Source organism: Poecilia mexicana, unplaced genomic scaffold (genome assembly GCF_051168715.1).
Source record: "Poecilia mexicana isolate PSO_F unplaced genomic scaffold, ASM5116871v1 scaffold_17, whole genome shotgun sequence".
Taxonomy (NCBI): Eukaryota; Metazoa; Chordata; class Actinopteri; order Cyprinodontiformes; family Poeciliidae; genus Poecilia; species Poecilia mexicana.
In genome coordinates this window covers 11,437,828-11,455,751 of record NW_028263386.1, presented here as the reverse complement: position 1 = coordinate 11,455,751, position 17,924 = coordinate 11,437,828, and the positions used below count along the sequence as shown (strand labels likewise).

The 17,924-nt window shown below is 39.1% G+C and overlaps 3 protein-coding genes across 5 annotated transcripts; 1 reads left to right on the top strand and 2 right to left on the bottom strand.

The window, feature by feature from the left end:
* Positions 1–464: 464 nt before the first annotated feature.
* On the bottom strand, positions 465–6,859 carry mcoln3a (mucolipin TRP cation channel 3a). 3 transcript variants are annotated; one of them, XM_088014696.1, is made up of 13 exons: positions 6,150–6,325; positions 5,404–5,629; positions 5,154–5,321; positions 4,926–5,079; positions 3,710–3,791; positions 3,540–3,636; positions 3,178–3,274; positions 2,951–3,063; positions 2,343–2,492; positions 2,146–2,247; positions 1,951–2,073; positions 1,645–1,851; positions 465–1,528 (listed from the first exon to the last, which is right to left on the bottom strand). In XM_088014696.1, exons 2-13 carry the CDS (start codon positions 5,623–5,625, stop codon positions 1,448–1,450), a joined length of 1,596 nt encoding a protein of 531 aa, XP_087870822.1. In that variant the 5' UTR covers positions 5,626–5,629; positions 6,150–6,325; the 3' UTR covers positions 465–1,447. The 3 variants fall into 3 exon arrangements, with proteins under 3 accessions (XP_087870822.1, XP_014853767.2, XP_014853766.2); XM_014998281.2 differs by having other exon boundaries at positions 1,951–2,247; positions 6,141–6,859; XM_014998280.2 differs by having other exon boundaries at positions 1,951–2,247; positions 6,150–6,859.
* A 274-nt stretch (positions 6,860–7,133) lies between these two features.
* Positions 7,134–12,141, bottom strand: bcl10 (BCL10 immune signaling adaptor). The gene is made up of 3 exons (XM_014998284.2): positions 11,736–12,141; positions 10,119–10,407; positions 7,134–10,040 (listed from the first exon to the last, which is right to left on the bottom strand). Exons 1-3 carry the CDS (start codon positions 11,784–11,786, stop codon positions 9,619–9,621), a joined length of 762 nt encoding a protein of 253 aa, XP_014853770.2. The 5' UTR covers positions 11,787–12,141; the 3' UTR covers positions 7,134–9,618.
* A 4,088-nt stretch (positions 12,142–16,229) lies between these two features.
* Positions 16,230–17,782, top strand: LOC106924532 (CCN family member 1-like). Its single transcript, XM_014998283.2, has 5 exons — positions 16,230–16,271; positions 16,370–16,583; positions 16,672–17,010; positions 17,082–17,272; positions 17,404–17,782. Exons 1-5 carry the CDS (start codon positions 16,230–16,232, stop codon positions 17,692–17,694), a joined length of 1,077 nt encoding a protein of 358 aa, XP_014853769.2. The 3' UTR covers positions 17,695–17,782.
* Positions 17,783–17,924: the final 142 nt, after the last annotated feature.

The window sequence follows — 17,924 nt, the reverse complement described above, 5'->3', positions numbered from 1 at the left end:
GTCAGGTGTCTAAAGAAGAAATGTACAACAATGCCCCCTAGTGGTGACAGGAGATAGTCGCCACCTTTGGTATAATGCTGTACTGTATAATAACATCATATTACAGCACATTCACGGACAATCTGGTGCTTCAAAGAAGCCCTATACAGATATTGCCTGGGGCTTCTTTGAAGATATAGTCTTCAGTCTATATAGATATAGTCTTAGATATAGTCTTTATATCTAAACCACCTTAAATATAAAAATGTATATCTAACACATAATATTTACTACTTACAGTACATATTATCTTCATTTAGGTGACTAAATGAAGCCCAGCCTGTAATCCTGCCAGGATACGCAGGTACAGACAATGGATGGATGATCTCCATTTAATGTGCTTCCAAGAACCTCAATGCCCCCCTGTGGTGATGGAGTAAATGTCACATTTAGTGTATCCACTGTACAAAATGACAGCACACAGATTAATAAATGCATGAGTATTATTTATTTATACAACCAGAGTCCAATCAAACTATGGAGGAAACTTGTTTCAACATCCTATACCCAGTATAAGATGCCAATAAAATGCCTTGAGAGACATGGTTGTAAGCCTTCTCAAGTTTCACAAAACACATATTAACTGGCCAACCAATCTAATGATCCCCTCACCCAAAGTCACATTGCTTGCTCTTGAATCAGGCATATGACAGTCAGTCAGCACTTTCTTTCTAAAATCCAAGAGTGAACTTTACCAAGGAGGTAAAGAAGTGGCTACACTTCTTAGTCTGTCCAGGTCCTGGTTCTTGAAAACAGGACCAGGACCTTGAGTATAATTTGTGTCATTTAGTAATTATAAATCAAAGAACACAAAGACCACATTCTGAGGCCACTTTTCTCCAACATCTAAATAATCCCTCTAGCTATGGAGTATTAAAACATCTCTTGCAACATCTCTCCACGGGGACACAGTATACATGTTGAATGTGGATCAGAGTTTCCTGATGTCGTATTTGGTCCCAAAATAGTTGTTAGAAATCAGCCCCTAACTAGACTTGATGGGGTTAAAGATAACAGAGAGTGCTGAAAAAAACAGCGGCCAACATCGACTCAGATGTGAATTCTAACAACCTCAAAATGCACAACTAAAATACAGAATACCATTTTTTTTTAAACACGGCAAAGACGACAAGCATCCTTTTACAATACGTTATTGTACTGGTTTCTAAACAGGTCTTTGTGCAACTAAATTAGGAAGCTGTGGCTAATCTAGCAACTTCTCTTTTGCATTACTCTATTACATATGGCAGTTTGAAAAATACCTTCAGGCACTTTTATCACTGGCTACTATCAAAGACATTTATATGCAACAACTTTGTCCTCAAAGTTAACTCTACGTCCTTGCAGTTCTTTGAAACCAGCCTCATGGAGAGAAACAGCAGCTTGAAGACTCCTCATCATATTGATATTATCCAGATTCAGGCTGATTCTGGCCTTCTTCTATAAAGGCATGAAGCAGCGACGCTGGTTCGCTGTCTTTCTGGTGATGCTAACAAAAAAAAGAAAGAAAAACAGGAGCATGTCACATCAACATAAGACGACCTTAAAGTCATTGTGCATTTACAATCTATTTACAACATATCAGCAGGTACAACAGAAACAGACTTTGATGGTTTCGTAGGTGTCAGTGATGAGGGCGATGAACAGGCTGAGCACCATGTAGATGAAGAGAGACGTGAAGGTGTAGAGATAGATTCTGCTGAAAAGCCACACCATGTAGCTCTTGTCTCTCATATTAAGGAAGGTGGCAAACATGTCGTCTCCATTAATGAGAGAGAAGAGGCACTCTGTCACTTTGTCAAATGTTCGGAACTGAAAAATGGAAACAATAAAATGGTTTTTGGATAATAACCTGGTGATTAATTGAGGATCAGGGCCATTCATCACACTAATAAAGTGAATTATTCCTACCTTGTCATGATAAGGTCCAAGAACAATCCAACCACAGAAGCAGTACCCGAGGTAGATCATGGCAGCGCAACAGCAAAACCGGATAACGTTAGGAAAGGCAGCCCTCAGGGTTAGGATTAGGATCTGAACGGAAGTGAGTTGTTTTCGGTTCTCTGGACAGAATATGTTAACCAGAACTGAGGAGAAGGCTCTTACGTTGTATTTCTTGAAGTAACCAAGGTAACGAATAACACCAATCCACACCAGCATGGTGGCTGTTCCAAGTAAGATGCTGCAGACATCATAGTTGGTCAGGAACTATAAAGTGAAAAGTTGCATTAAAGGTTTGTGAGCCAATCTTTGAAAGTTTCTAACAAATGCTCATGGTATGTAACAATAAAATTCATGCAAACCTTGGTTTGTATTCCTATTTTTATCACTGACCCGGTGATGGTCAGCGTGTCACTGATGTTAATTAATATATACCAGCCATTCACAAACTCCATGCGTTCTGACCAAGTCACCAATTTATTGAAGTGGGTTTGGAAGAAAATTTTGAACTCCTGGATACAAGAAAACAGTACACTGTTAGAAAGAAAAAAATAATAACAATGGGAAAAAAAAATTCTAATGAGCTTGTTTTTTAATCTAATACAATGCCCTCAAAACTTACTGCAGATTCTAGTAAAGATATATAAACATATTTTTTTCATAACAAAATTGTGGTGCACTTACTACTATCCCTACCAATTCCTATAAAAGAAACACAGCAAAAGTATTTTTGGAAATTATTATTTATCTTTTTTAAATTGATCAGAGTGAGAAATTTTAATTAGTAACCCATAAATATGTGTTTCCTTGTGTATAAATAAGACTCATTTATTCAATCTGTCTTACCACCATTCCTACTAATATGGTGCTAAACTTCACTGGATTTTAACTGTGAATTTTGTTCAAATAACACTAGGACTGAGCTTTACAGCAGCAAACATTGCAGGTAGATCGACTTCCGTTAACTTACAAACTGGAGTTGAATGCCCTTGACAATAGATCGCGTGCAGAGAATGAGGGAGGCAAAACAGGCGAAGATGACCAAGGAATCAAACATCAAGACGGGGTAATCAATTTTCCCAGCTGCAAAACCAGAGATGCAGTTTTTATGTAATTTATTCCTACTTTACGTATTATTCTGCATCCTAAATAAGCAATGCAAGGATTTTATTTCATAAGTTGTGGGTAAAAACTTACAGGCTCTCACGTTATAGTCCTTGCACTCATGAATTTGAACATCATTTTTGACACCCACTTTTATCTTTCCACTGTGTGCACAGTTATCAAATATGATCTGTGTGCGAGGAAAGATACTGAAAATTTTGATGCACTTCAAATGTGTGGGACAGGCTTAAAAGTTTTATTCATTCACTAATTTAATCATTAATTCATAAAATGCAATTATAAAACACTAAAAATGCAAACTATTAAAAGTGATAAAGGGCTAAAGAAGATTTATTTTTTTTTTAAATTAAGGTAAATGCTTCGTCTGTAGATCATTCTAGACTCTTAACATTTCCTATATGACGGTATTTCAGTCATCAGATGTTCTCACCAACCTTTATGTGGAAGCCGTAGCAGTCTGGTAGCTCATGGTGCCGGACGGTCTGCAGATTGATGGTTTTCAGAGTGAAGTTGATGTTAACTGACACGAGCCTGAACACACAGACATGCAATCAGCAGACATCACTGCTGTCAGCTGGTTTAACATCTGCTTTGCGTTTCCTACCTTTTGAAATCTACAGAGAAGTTGATGTTCCTTTCCAGATTAGTATTGTCAAGAGATGTCGGCGGGAATACGGAAATACACTCTAAAGGGGAGGAAGAATGTGTTTAAAAATATCATTAGCTTAAAACCCACCTGTTTAGAGTTACTGATGGCGAAATTAGGGTTAGAGTGCGGGGTTTTTGATGTCTTCGATGTTTTTAATGTTTTTATCTTTACTTTTTATCTATTTATGTAAAAGTGGCGAGTAAAAGTGTAAATTCTAGACTCTAACAGGTAAGAAATAGTGCACAAAAATCCGTGTAGGACGGCGAACTCCTAGCGCAAAAATTCGCGTGGTGCGGTGTCACGATTTGAGCTCGGCCCTGCTGCGTGTTAAACGGACGGCGGAGTCCGGCGACGACAGGCGCTTAAATTCCGTAACAAATATATGTTTTTATCTTTTTTTTTCTTCTCCAAAATCTCTTTCTCTTTCTTACTGTTTATTCAATGTCACATGCTGTTTTTATTGTGTTTTTCAGTTATGTAAAGCACCTTGAAATGCCTTGCTGCTGAAATGTGCTATACAAATAAAATCTGATTAGCAAGCACAGCAGTGGAATGAGGATAAGAATTCAACACTAATTTAACTAACTATGTTATTTCCTCTTTTTGTGTCACATGAAACTCCACATTATGATTATTTTCCAGTCTTGACTTTGAGTCAGATTTTATAAAAACACTCCACATGCCTGACCTTTTTAAGGGAGATTGGCAAACAGAAAGCCGATTATTAAAAGAAAGCCTTTTGATGCTTGTTATATGTCATGTTAGGGGCACAGCAAACAGAAGCATTAGAAAACACCAGACTACTAAAAACCAGTACATATTTATGCGCTAGATTGTCCCAATCAAAGACAAAGCTTGAAAATTGTTTTTCATATTCAGTCTGATTAAGCTTGAATTATCTTGCCAAGATTAGGGCAAAAATAACATTACGAATGCATGCAACACTTTCCAGTTTTTCTTAGAAATAATTTTTGAAACTGTCAATCATGCTACTGCTACTTTTCAAATTACTTGCTACTTCATGTAGCAATTGGCATGCCATATAAAATCACTGCAAAATGCTCCGTACTTATGATTGTGTGAAAAACAGTGCACTAGTTAGAATAAATCTGCAAGGTTCTAAATGTTCTGCATAAAAAAACCAAACCTTCAGCAGGTCTGATTTCTGTACCTTCATCAATGTGTGGATCAATGTAGAAGCTGTCTCTCTCCGGATCAACGGTGCTGTTTTTGTAAAGCAGTTGACAGACGGACAGCGGGGTGTACTTGCCATCAATCTTCCCATACGCAAGATTTTCTAGAGTCAGGTTCTGAAGATTGGTGTACTGAAAAAAGGAGTGGAACCCAATGTTAATGCAATGTTTCAAAATACCCCCAGCATTCTTTCCTATTCATGTACCGTGTCGATGACGTGGTAGATGTGATCATACAGGTCGGCTTTAGTATAAAGAGCATAGTTTCCCCGCCAGTGGTCCTTGAATCCTTTCAGGAACAGATGTTCAAATGTCATTAGATTGTCCTCTTTGAATGTAGCCATCATTTCATTGCTCAGGCCAAACAGGACCAGCTGTAACAATGAGACAGTAAGATGAGCATCAAATCTATGCCAGTTGAATAAAACAACAAAACTAGAAAATATGTTATACCACCTGTGCTGTGATGATGACAATTTTCCATATTTGCAACATGAGTTTCCATGGTTTCCGACCCTTGGCTCTGTACTTCTCGCATGGATTCATAAAAAAGTACTTCAGCCTCCTTCTGAAATCCTCCACCGCCTTTGAATCCAGGGAGTGAGTGCTCCATCTGCAGTGTCCGTTGGGTTTCTTCCCCTCTGACCTCTGGGTCAACAGCTGCTCAGATTCCTCCATTCAACTGGAGAACACCAGATAAACCAGAGAATTAGACCGCAAAGCACAGAGTACACTAAATTTCAAGGAACCCTGTTCAGCGATTCCAGTCATTCTGATGTTTATCTAACTGGTTTTGCTACATGTTATTGTCTTGGCTGAAGGTTTATGTTACTTCGTAAGAACATTTAACATATACTATAATTTGCAAGCATATAGCGACAGATGTCTTATGTGTAATTCAGTGTCATGGTGGATCATTGCAGCACAGAGAGAAACTCAAAGGGGAAAACTAAAGTACAAATTTTAAAAGTTTCTTTAAAAAATTAGTTGATTCATAATGTTAATGGTAAACGTACGTTTCACTTAAAACATGTTGCAACAAGCAAAAAAGATTAAAGGCTATGAAAACCAATAAAGCTTGGAGTTGTGACTTATTTCTATGTATTTCTAACAGTGATAGCTAATTATCTATTTAATATTACAAATGCATTAACATGTCTACAGAATAATTTGAATAAAAACATAAAGTTGACCTGCAATACCTGATGAGAACCAGCGATCCAGAGAGCAGTCGTCCACCCAGTGGAGCTTATGTGTGATTTTGAGAAAGCAGCTTGTTACAGTGCATCACAGCAGTCTTCACCGCAGTGACTGTCATTCCTCTGTATTGTTCCAGTTTTTCCACAACAGAAAAAAAAAAAAAAAGTTTCCGGCGTCAGACGCAGCATAACCAGAAACTAACCAAGTACAGGTTGGGGAAATTTCTTAATTAAATAAAGCAACCATCATACCCCAAATCTAAACTATCAAAACATAATAAACACATTTTGAGAAAAAAAGAAAAAACGTTTTTTGTGTTATATTTTTTTTCCACGTTTTTTTCTTTCGTTCCTTTTTGTGTTCTTTTCCTCTTTTCGCATCATTTAGGGATATTATTAGCCGTGAAAAACGGACAGTCATGATTTTCGGTCAGTCATCACTGTAACCAATAGGATGAATCTGCCACCAGTCACTGTTTTTCATTTGGGTTAAATGGTTTCCTAACCAGGGGAGCAAAACCTGTGGAACAGCAAGGAGGCAAAAACATAAATAAAGGTAACACTGAAGCTTCCCAATACTTGTTTGATTGCCCAGTCAATTAAGATGGGCACTCTCTGTAGTATATGCAATGTTACAAAACATTTTTCTATACTTAAGGTTTCTGGTTCACAGCTTAAGAGTTAGCTCAATTTTAATGGCAGTTCTGATGATTTTTAAGAAGATGTCTGGACTGTATTCCATCACTACTGAGTCCTGCAATGGACATTGAGAAAAAAAAATTAAAGTAAATGGACCCTGACTTACTTATGCAAGATCTCGCAAAAGTAGGTCGGGATCTTGCAAAACTTTTAAGTTTTAAGTCAGGCTCCATTTTTAATGTTTTTTTTTTTTCTTCTTGTCCGTTGTGGAGCTCAGTACCCCATTTTCAAAATCAGACATATTTACTGAACAATTCTACACTGACAAAGATTATTTGGAACACCATGTTATATTTGTCAAACCTTTTATTGTAAAGAAACACAAACACAAAAAGCATTTGTCTTTGTTTTCTTGTCATTAAGGCCACTTTACTCTAAGTAAAGCATAAAACCAAGACATATTAAGTCTTAATGTTTCTGATAAGCTATGTAATAGTTTTTTTTGTTTTGTTTCATAGTTTTTGTCCCACGAGTGGCCATGTTCCTGTGCAGTTGTGACTTATTTCTATGTATTTCTACCAGTGATAGTTAATTAAATGAAGAAGCGTCCCTACTTCTTCAGCCTATAATGCACCAAAATTCAAAAACCGCCACTGTCTGCCACACAACTGGTTTATGAACCACATATTCAAGGAAAAAATAAAAACACTATCTGATCCTTTTAAGTATTTAGAATACAGCAAATACAAGTCATATACAAAGATCTGCAAGAAAGAAGGGTATTAATTATTCACATTGTGTTTTATGACTGTAGACTTGTAGTGAAGCTACTCTGACATAATTTCTTGTTCACTTGCAGTAATGCACAGAAACAACAGGAAACACCTCTTCCATCAACTAAACTGCAGCTGCCATGTTTTCACACCCAACAATTTCTGAAGAAATCACACCACAAACATGAGAAGAAAACGTAGACAAGGCTTCTGTTGGTGACTCAGATTTTCTGAGCCTTTTACATAAAGGGTGGAATTTATGACATGATGTTAAATGCAACTATTGCATTCTAAAAGTTTGTAGTTCGAACATTTTCTCTGGTTGTAATTTATAATTTGTTATTTTTCAGTATTACAATTCATTTGGACAATATCTTTACATATCTTTTTGTGTTAAAATATTTAAATATATGTATACCAAAAACAAACATTTTGTGGTGCCAGAATCCAAAATACACAAACATTATAAGGCTAAATACCTTCATTTTCATTATGAAAACATAGACTGCAGTAGTTATATCTAGGCATGGGCCAAGTACTGCTGTAAAAGTGTGTTGAAATTTAAAAGTTAGTTTGTAAAACTGCTAAAAGTTCCCATCATACCATTCCTACATTGCAAATACAATTCTTTTAATTCACTGCCAGAGAAACGGGAGGAGCAACCTGAGTTTTTGGTGACTGAGTAAAGCCAAACGTCGCTAAGGTTCAAGGAAGAAATAAGGACAGGAAGAATGATATAATGGAGTTAGGGAGGAATGACACAAGGAAAAAAGGAAGGAAATAAGGGAGAGAAGAAGTACAGGGAAGAAAAGAAAGAAGCGTTAAGGGAAGGTAGGACACAAGGATGGAAGGAAAAAGAAATAGGAGGGATATGAAAAAGGAGGGAAGAAACAGGAAAGAAAAAGAAGAAACCAGGAGGGATAAAAAGAAAAAGGAAATAAAGGACACAAGGAGGTAAGAAAGTGAAAAAGTGGGATAAAAGAGAGGGATAGAGGGAGCCAAGGACACAAAAAATAAAATAAAGTAGGAGGGATACATGAGGGAAGAGGGAAAAAAGAACATAAGGATGAAACAAAGGAAAGAAGTTATTTTAAGGAAGGAGGGAGGAAACCAGGACACAAGGTTAAAAGCAAGGGATGATTTAAATGAGGGAGTTTGAAAGGTGGAAAACAGGAAACAAGGAAGAAAGGAAGGAATGAAGGAGATACAGAAGGGAGAAAGGAAGGAGGATCAAAAGAACAGACAAGATAATTTAATCTGAAAATACACATTTTCTTCCATACCCCTTTTTCTTTTCCCACAATTTTTTTAGACCTGGAAAATACTGAGATCAAAATGCATATTTTTTTCAGATTGTGTAGGAACCCTGTGAGTTGTGAGAGCTAAAGAAATCCTATCAAGACATGACAAAAGTTTGTAATCAGACTTCTCCTTTAATTCAAAATCCTTTCAATCTAGCACCAAAGTGTTTGAGTGCATGAGGTTTTCTCAGGCTATGAATGCAGTGATTTGTTTCCCCACCCTCTCCTGTTGCTGCTCACTGCCTTTAGCAGAAGGAAGGCTGCTTGCAAGAAAAGCCAGATTTGCCAGCTCTTAGATGGTCTCAGTGGCAATAAAACATGTCCGGTCATGGTGGGAAATCACTCTTTCCAGTAAAAATGATTTAAAAACTGCACTCTTGTACAAAAGGGGAAACTGCAAAAAGGTGTAACATAAGCACTTGAAAACTACATCTAATTTTAGCAGGTGTTTATTCTACGTTTCTATCCAAGAGTATGTATTAAAATCAAAAGCACAAGGAAGAAAACATCAACATGTTACATTATTTTAGCAGCATATGATGGTAAAATTATTTGTCTACTTCAAAGTACTTAGATCATGTTAGAAATTTCAAAATGTTTCAGTAGGTAGCATGATGAGAACCTCACAGCGGCCCATGCCTAGTGGTAACATGTAGTTTCACGTACTTCGTGTTCTGCCAAATGAAAGGCACGAGTAACAGGAAGAGACAATGGGTGTGCTTATTGAGTTAAACGGTCTGTCCCTGGATGAGAAGTGTCCTACAGAGAAGTGAACTGAGGGATTTGTGATGTTGGGGTGAGAGAGCGCGACCGGAGAGGCTGGAAATTAGGATCTCCCCCACTGCTGGTGCACCCCGGCGACGTGGCGTCTATGTTGGAGGGCGACTCTGCCAAGACCTCGTCTGGCAGCGGAGGAGCCCCAGGGTCCCCCGGCTTGGGGAGGCTGGAAGAGGTCGAGGAGGGAGCCACACCGAGGCTGGCCCCGGCCGCGGAGGGCAAGTCTCCGCACTTCTGTAACGAAGACACGTTGAGAGAGCTGGCTAGGTCTGAAGTGGAAGGGCTTCGCTCCCCGTCTGGGTGGAACAGGAGGGTGGAGTTGTTTGAAAAGGTGTTGGGGAGGTCAGTCGTTGTGGTCAGAGTGCTGAAGCTGCTGTCAGAGGACGAACTGGAGGCCCCCGCAGCTGATTGACAGAGAACACAATAGAGAAGAGTGGGTAAAGAACATTTCACACATTCGATCGATGCAAAAAACAACTCACCTCTGAGAGACTCGATCTTCTCGTTTTTTGCTTTTTGCACTTCGTCTGTGATTTTAGTGATGATGAAGTTTTGGGAGCGCATCTCCCGGATGGAGTCAATCAGAGCGTCCAGACCCCGAGGGTTCTCAGCCAGGATGTCCAGCAGCGTTGCCGTCCTCTTGGTCTGCGTGGTCCGGCAGCTTATCTCCTCCGCATCGTCCCGGGTCAGGATCCTCCGGGAACGCAGGTAGTCCAGGTGGCGGTCTGCTCTGATCTTGTCACAGAGGTAATGCCGCAGTCTGGTCAGCACCTGGGAATGCAAGAGAAATCATGTAATGTTAATATCTAACAACTAAGCAGAAAGATTCATAACTTTGAGTGGGATCTTAGTGGTCTACTCAGTATAAATCCAGCTGTTGTGTGAAGGCCCCAGAGATCTCAGAGAACATTTCTGAACAAACAGCATAATGAAGATCAAGCAACACAGCAGACAGGTCAGGAAGAAAGAAGTGGAGGTTTACCAGGGTTACTCTATAAAACAATATCCCAAGCTTTGAAAAGAGTGTTGCTAAGACATGGCCAGCCTCCGAAACCAACAGGCCAGGCAGAGAGGGCATTAATCAGAGAATCAGCCAAAAGGCCCCTAATAACTCTAGAAGAGCTGCAGACAGGACAGTTATTGGTTATGAACTTGATAAATCTGGACTTTATGGAAGGGGAAAGCCATCGCTGAAAGATTTTTGTTTGTCATTTCTAAATTGCCATGAGCTATAAACGTAGACACGATAAACACACGGAAGAAGTTGCTCTGGTCAGATGAAATAAAAATGTAACCCTTTGGCCTCCATGTAACTGGGTCGGTGATTTTTAACTTTCATGTCCTCTCTTCCACCTTCTCCGCAGCGCCATTTTCATTGCTTTACCAACAACGAGCGAAGTTTTGATTAATATTTTTACTAAAGGAATATCTGATTTGGGACACAGAGCAATATGAGGTGGCGGTATCGTACTCTGGGGTTGCCGTTCTTCAGCCACGACAGAAGATTGAGTCTGGGTCATAGGTTGACCTTCTATCCCATAAGGACTTTAAGCATGCAGCCAGGTTAATGGAGTGAAGTACATCGAAACAGATCCATGTGCTAGAATAGTCCAGTCAAAGTCCAGACCTTAATCCAGTAGCAAAGCAAGACAAATATATAATTTATATATATATTATATATATAATATATAATTTTCCATCAGTTTCACAAGTATGTATTACTTTGTGTTGGTCTATTCCATAAAATCCCAATAAAATTCACAGAACTATGTGGCTGCAATGTAAACATTTATGGAAATGTCTAAGAGGTATGGAAACATTTGAAAAGCCCAATAGCTGTCAATCCTAACAACATTTCTAATACTCTACTTAACTGATAATGTTGTACAGTGTATCTCCATTTATTATATTTTTGACAGGACTGGGTGTTTACATGAACACACAGAGGGTGTGGTGAAGTATTTCCTCATTTAATGGGCCTTTAAATCCAAACAAAGCTCATAAACTGTGCCTGTCAAGTTGTTTCCACGCCGCTCACCTCGTTTTCAAAAACTTTTTTTTATTCTGATGCCAGCTGATCACCTATTTATCGTACTCACGTCTTTCTTTATCTCTGCCATTTCATCTTCAGTGAGGTGAGAAACATCCATCTCTCTGAAATCAAAATCCAGGTGTTCCGGGTGAACAACGACGACCTAAATAGTGAGTTGCGTGTTTAAAACAGTGTAATAAACGACATCAATAAATGATCGGCGACCCTTAAAAGATATGACACCTCATAACTAATTGCTAAAAGCCGACCCTTTCCCTTTCTAACAAAGTTTTCGATCTGAATCACGGAGGAAAAACGCCCGGACTTCCTGATTGTGTCGAGGTTATAGTACGTCGACGCGAGAGGAGAGAAGTACTCGCAGCAGCTTCACTTTTAGTCTCATGTGCCCTTCTAGTACCATTTTTTGACAGAAAAACTCAAACGTGAACGTCTTCATTAAGAGTAAATGGTAAAAGTTCTCACTTTCTTGGATTGCAGGGCTGGTGAAAAAAGATCTTTCACTTTTAAAGTTTTAAAACACAAGTAAGGCGCTACTCTCGTTCAGACCACTGGAGGGCGCTGCCGGATGTTTTTTCACAACAGAATTTAGAAATGCCTTAAATAAATAAATAAATAAATAAATAAATAAATAAATAAATAAATAAATAAATAAATAAATAAATAAATATTTTTTTCTAATGACAAGTTTGTACAAGCACAAGATACCATTTTGTTTTCTCCCATTGTCACAGATCACACAAAATTATTTAATAAATTTATTTTCCCTTTAATATAAATGTTTCACAAACTAAAGGCTCTTTCATATGACAAAAGAGCTCTGCTACACTTGTTTTTATCGAGCTCTGCAATTCAGTTTGTACCCTATCAAACAAAAGCCATCCCCAAACAGAAAGCCAGTCTAAGTGCAGAGGAGTTGATGGCCTTCTGTTGCCCTGCTGGGAGGCTTTTCATGTAGAGGTGATGATTTAAAGCTGAGGAGAAACACAGGGTGTGATAAACGTTGTCATAACCCACCATTTCAAGAGGAAAGGTGTGACAGAAAAGCATCAGCTTTAAATAAGTGTTGAAAGGTCAGACAAAATTCCAGTTGTTTTCTTCGGGGGGACAAAGCATAACTGGCAACACACTGTCAACAGAAACAACAATATTCATCATGTTCTTTCCAGAAAGCCACCATGATATTTCACACTGTCTTTCAAACCTACTGAGAACAGCAGCTTAGAAAAAATGAGACTCGGAGAAAATAAATGTCAAGAATGACCTTTAAGGTCAAGAATGAGGTCATTCTTGTCATTCATGTTTCCTTTATGTTTGCATCTTCACTACATAACTTACCTCCCTGAAGCTGTACTTCGCCATCCTATCTCTCTCCAGGAGTTCATAAACTTCTTATTCAAGACTATTGGTGTAATTACAGCACATTAGTCTTCAAAACAAGCCATTAATGCAGTAATTGTTTATTGGCTGGTGTCAGATAGAATAAATACATATTTTTTTCTTTCTTGCTCTCTTAGAGCAATTAAATTATTTTATGATCTATTTCTAAATGAAAAGGTTCATATCCATGGGATACAGCAGAGTAGTGGTGGCTATTAAACATCCACACATTTGCAAGAAACAGTTTGAATACTGGCTGCCGTTTTCTCTGCCAAACAACTTCCCTACATGAGGCTACGTTTGCAGTCAGGTGACTGGGGGTCTGTTTGAGTAATTTTGAAATGACAATGGCTGTTCTATGTGAATGAACCTGGTTTGCAAGAATTTGCCATTGCAGTGTTTTAGTAAGACAATATCATTGACTGGCATTGTCCAGTTTTTCTTTGATGAGCTCCAACCAGTAATCTGTAGGTGATCAACAGAAAAAAAAAAATACTATCAAAACTGAAAACGTCCATATTTTCGTACATAAATGCATCAATACAAATATTTCTTTGTTTTTGGTGGCTGGTAAAACCGAGATACATGTTCAGAGGGTTTCATGTGTTAACTGAGATAATCATGCATTTTTTTTTTTATTTCACCTTGGATTCTAAACCTCTCAAAAAACAAGTAGCACACATTTTCCTCTGTTTGTTGCACGGTAGTAGCTAAACGAAAACATCATTGACACCTCTATGAATTGTGATTTTAGCAAATGTGATGAGTGACTCCATGGGTAAAAATCACAATTTACGTTTTTTGAATTTCTGGCTTTCAATCTGAGCTCAGTAAATCTTGCTATCATCATCTCATGTTTTAACAGTGTCAGGGGCTGCTGACTGCTTTTGGCAAAAGTAGTTATCTTCTAATGAGCTGAAACATAATATCCTCAGCTGTACTTTTCCAGATATGTTTGTTAATTGGCTCATTGTCTTAGGCTTGGCATGGTCACACGTTTCTCTGTTGGAAGGAGACATCTCAGGTCTTTTCAGATTCTCCAGCTGCCTATCATGTATCCAATGTTCCTTTCAGCTAATATGGTTCTGCACATTCTTTAGATCACATCTTTGGCAGGAAAATTCCCCCTTGCAAAAACCACAACAGTGAGCAAATTGCTGCCATGATCAACTGCACCAAGCTCTCACTTGTTTGCTCTTTATGTGCTGGCACTGACTCAAAAAGGCCTTTTGCAACCTCACTTAGATAAGAACGAGACAGTGCCAGTCTGCTCTCCTCAGCCTTTTGTTCTCAGACTTTCCAATAAATGAAAACACACATTTTCCATCTTGATTGTCCGTTGTTTGATGTGGATGAAGCAGGATGCTTCTTGTGTTGCAGCTTCAAAGAGACTTTGCAATGTTCATTCTGGAAAGTGTAGTGCTTCAGGGATCCTTTCTGATTTTATTGGGCTGGGTGTCCTCCCTTAAAACCATAAATAATTCCTTTGCTTCAGTCACTCCAGAAAGCTAAATTTGAAAGTCAAACACCGACACAAATGTTAATGCGCCCGCCCCACACCTTGAAGGCTGACTAATTGGCATTCCACCCTTCACTTTTAACACTGGCATGCAAAGACCCATTGCACTCTTCTTCAAGCAGTCAAAATTCAGCCAATTCCTCGGCCAAGAGAAAGATTCAGTTGATCATAAAAGAATGTAGCTTCCCTTCGATATTCTTGTCAGAACTTGTAGTGCCCTGATGTTGAGGCCATGTGTGGACTAATGGTAGAATATTTCATGTGTCAGTATGGATAACTTCATAGTGTGCAGCAGATCAAGAACAGATAAGAGATAGTCATAATTACAGCAATGTCTAACCAAAAATGAGAGTGCTGCACAGGAAATGTGAAGATGCGCACGCACCTACACACACATGCACACACAACACACAGTGCTTCGGTTAATGTATTACCACAGCTGAGGTAATCAGAAAGCTTCTTGCTGCAAGTAATCTGCAGCAACCACAAGACAGCCCCGCAGGTAAGCCCCATTCTAATCACCTCAAATTGCAAGTTACATGTGAAAGACTTTGTAACATGTGGCTACGACCGTGAATTCACATTAGTGTATCACTTTTTGAAGTTTTAAATGGTCACAGGAAAACTGTCAACGAAAAAATGACAACCACAAATGAAAATCAGGTTAAATCAGATTTTAATAGATGCACTTCATCTGATAAAATCAAGTGCTGTGCCGTCTCTGGTTCCACCAGAGTTCCCTTGGGATTTTTGTGGACGAAAAAAACTACGTCCACAAGTCTGGTGTTCATGGAAGAATGCAATGAAAAGAAAGCCCTTGTAATAATATAGCCATTAGAAGTCTCACTACACGTTGCAATGAAATTACTATCCTCATGGTGAAACATAGTAATGGCAGCATCAGGCTTTGGGAAAGTCACAAGCGTAAACCCAACAACACATCCCTGCCCACCTAATCTGGCTTAATTTCAAATAAAGTGGAATTTGTGAGAAAATGTGGAAAAGTTCAAGTTGTCTGAATACTTCTGCAAGTCATTCCATCCATCATAAACCTACATGTATGTTTGTATTAGAAAGTATTTTTCAGTTATTTGTCTAAAATAATCAGGAGCATTGATTTTAACATAATAGAATTCACTATTGGAACATATTTATCAGTTTATTGTAACATTTTGTCAAGTAAAACAAAATCCCTGTAGCGTAAAGCTGACAAAAAAAAATAAAAAAAATTAAAGTTGTGAAACTAACAAAAGTTTCTTGAAAAAAATGCACAACTGAAAACAGAAATATCAGCCAAAGGAGATTACTGCCATATAATTTATTCCAGCTATGAACTAAAAAGTGTATAGTAAAATTACCTATTTTTTTCTGTGAAAAAAGACATACCATCCAGACTTCCATCAAACTGAAACAGAGCTAAAGGGAGCGGTTTTCTAGGAACCCCTCTTTCAAAGGGAGGGTGAAACCTCCTGCTGCCGGGCTCATGGCAGGGCAGGGAGCGAAGAAGCATTCCGCTCATAGTTTTGGAACACCTCTCCTGCTTTTACATACGTCAGATCTGCTTGATAAAAGGGGATCGAGTCTAAAAGGAAGAGCTCACTGGCAGCTTTAGCCAATTCTGATCAGGAGAGTTAGTTTGGGAAGATGTGGAAGATCTTTGTAGCTGTGACCTTCTGCTTTACTCTGGTGAGGATGTAATAGCTGTTTCTTCATACATGATGTTTGATTGGTTATTTTTAATAATTGACTTTTTGTTAGGAAAGTGATGAAGTCTTTCACCTCAGGTGTCAGCCTCATGCCCAGAAGCCTGCCAGTGTCCTCCTGTCGTCCCTGTTTGTGCAGCAGGGGTGAGTCTAATGCTGGACAGCTGTGGCTGCTGCAAGGTCTGTGGACGGCAGCTCTATGACGACTGCAGCAAAACTCAACCGTGCGACACTGCAAAGGGGTTGGAGTGCAATTTTGGGGGCAAATCTGATTTAGCACCAGGCATTTGTCGAGGCACGCTGGCTTCTGCTCCTCTCTTGGTCTAATTTAAATGTCTATTCCCTCTCCCCAGCACCTAACCTTTCCCATTTCTTCTCAGTAGCTAAATCAGATGGGAGAAGCTGCGAGTTCAACGGCAGGATGTTCCAGAATGGGGAAACCTTCCAGCCAAACTGCAAATATCAGTGCACCTGCATGGATGGATACGTTGGGTGCGTCTCGCTTTGCACTCGTGACCTTTCGACGTACCGAGTGGGCTGTGAAAAACCGAAGAGGGTTAAAGTGAAAGGACAGTGCTGTGAACAACTCATCTGCCTCTATGATGCAAACACAGGAAGGTCTGGGTCAAGGAAACGCAGACGAAAGTACAAACAAGACCCATCTGATGGTGCCTTTTCTAACAAGAACCATCCTCCACATGTTTGGGAAGGAGAATTAACAGGCGAGTATTGTTCTGTTTTTGACACTGTTAAAACAGAATGGGACCCATTTAACTTAAATGGTTAATTTTAGCTTTTAGGAGTCGTCCAAAGAGGCTTCAAACAGGAGTCCAGTGTCGGCCTCAGACCACAGCCTGGTCACCCTGCTCCAAATCCTGTGGTCGTGGAGTTTCCTCCAGGATGACCAACAAAAATATCGAGTGCAAACTGGCGACTGAAACTCAGATCTGTGAGATCAAACCGTGCAAGGAAATCCCCCAAAAGGTACTCTTGCAAATGTCCTGCAATGTCGGTTGTACATAAAATTCAGATTTACTTCTGCAAAAGAATTTAGAGAAGTTTTCCACAACTTTGTTCAACATCTAAAGTCAAGAGTTTTAAATTTTGTTCCACAGGGAGCTGGGAAATGTCAGGGGAAGGCTGTCAGTCCAATTCAGATGTCCTATGGTGGTTGTCATCGTCTGAAGACATTCCAGCCGAAACTCTGCAGGTCCTGCTCAGACGGCCGATTCTGTCGGCCTCACAGGACCCGGACGCCATCTGTCCGTTTCAAATGCAAGTCTGGACAGACTTTTAGGAAGAAGGTAGCAATGACTGGATCTTGCCTGTGTGATTTGGACTTCGCCAAGAGCAGTAAAAAGTTGCTCACCCTCTATGGACGTTTTAATACGATTCAGAAACTCTAACTGTGAATCTGAGAGCAATTCAAATAAAAACTATTATTCTGGAATTAGCTTTGTGGCATTGGAGAATTGTGCTTTGCTTCATTGTGAAACCTTTCATGTTGTGAAAGTTTGGGTCTTTTTCTCTGAACACTTATAATTCTTTAAACATCAATTTGATGCTTACGTTTCTGTCATTGACAAACCAAAACATGACACGTTGGCCAGTCCAGCAAGTAAATTAGTGTGATACC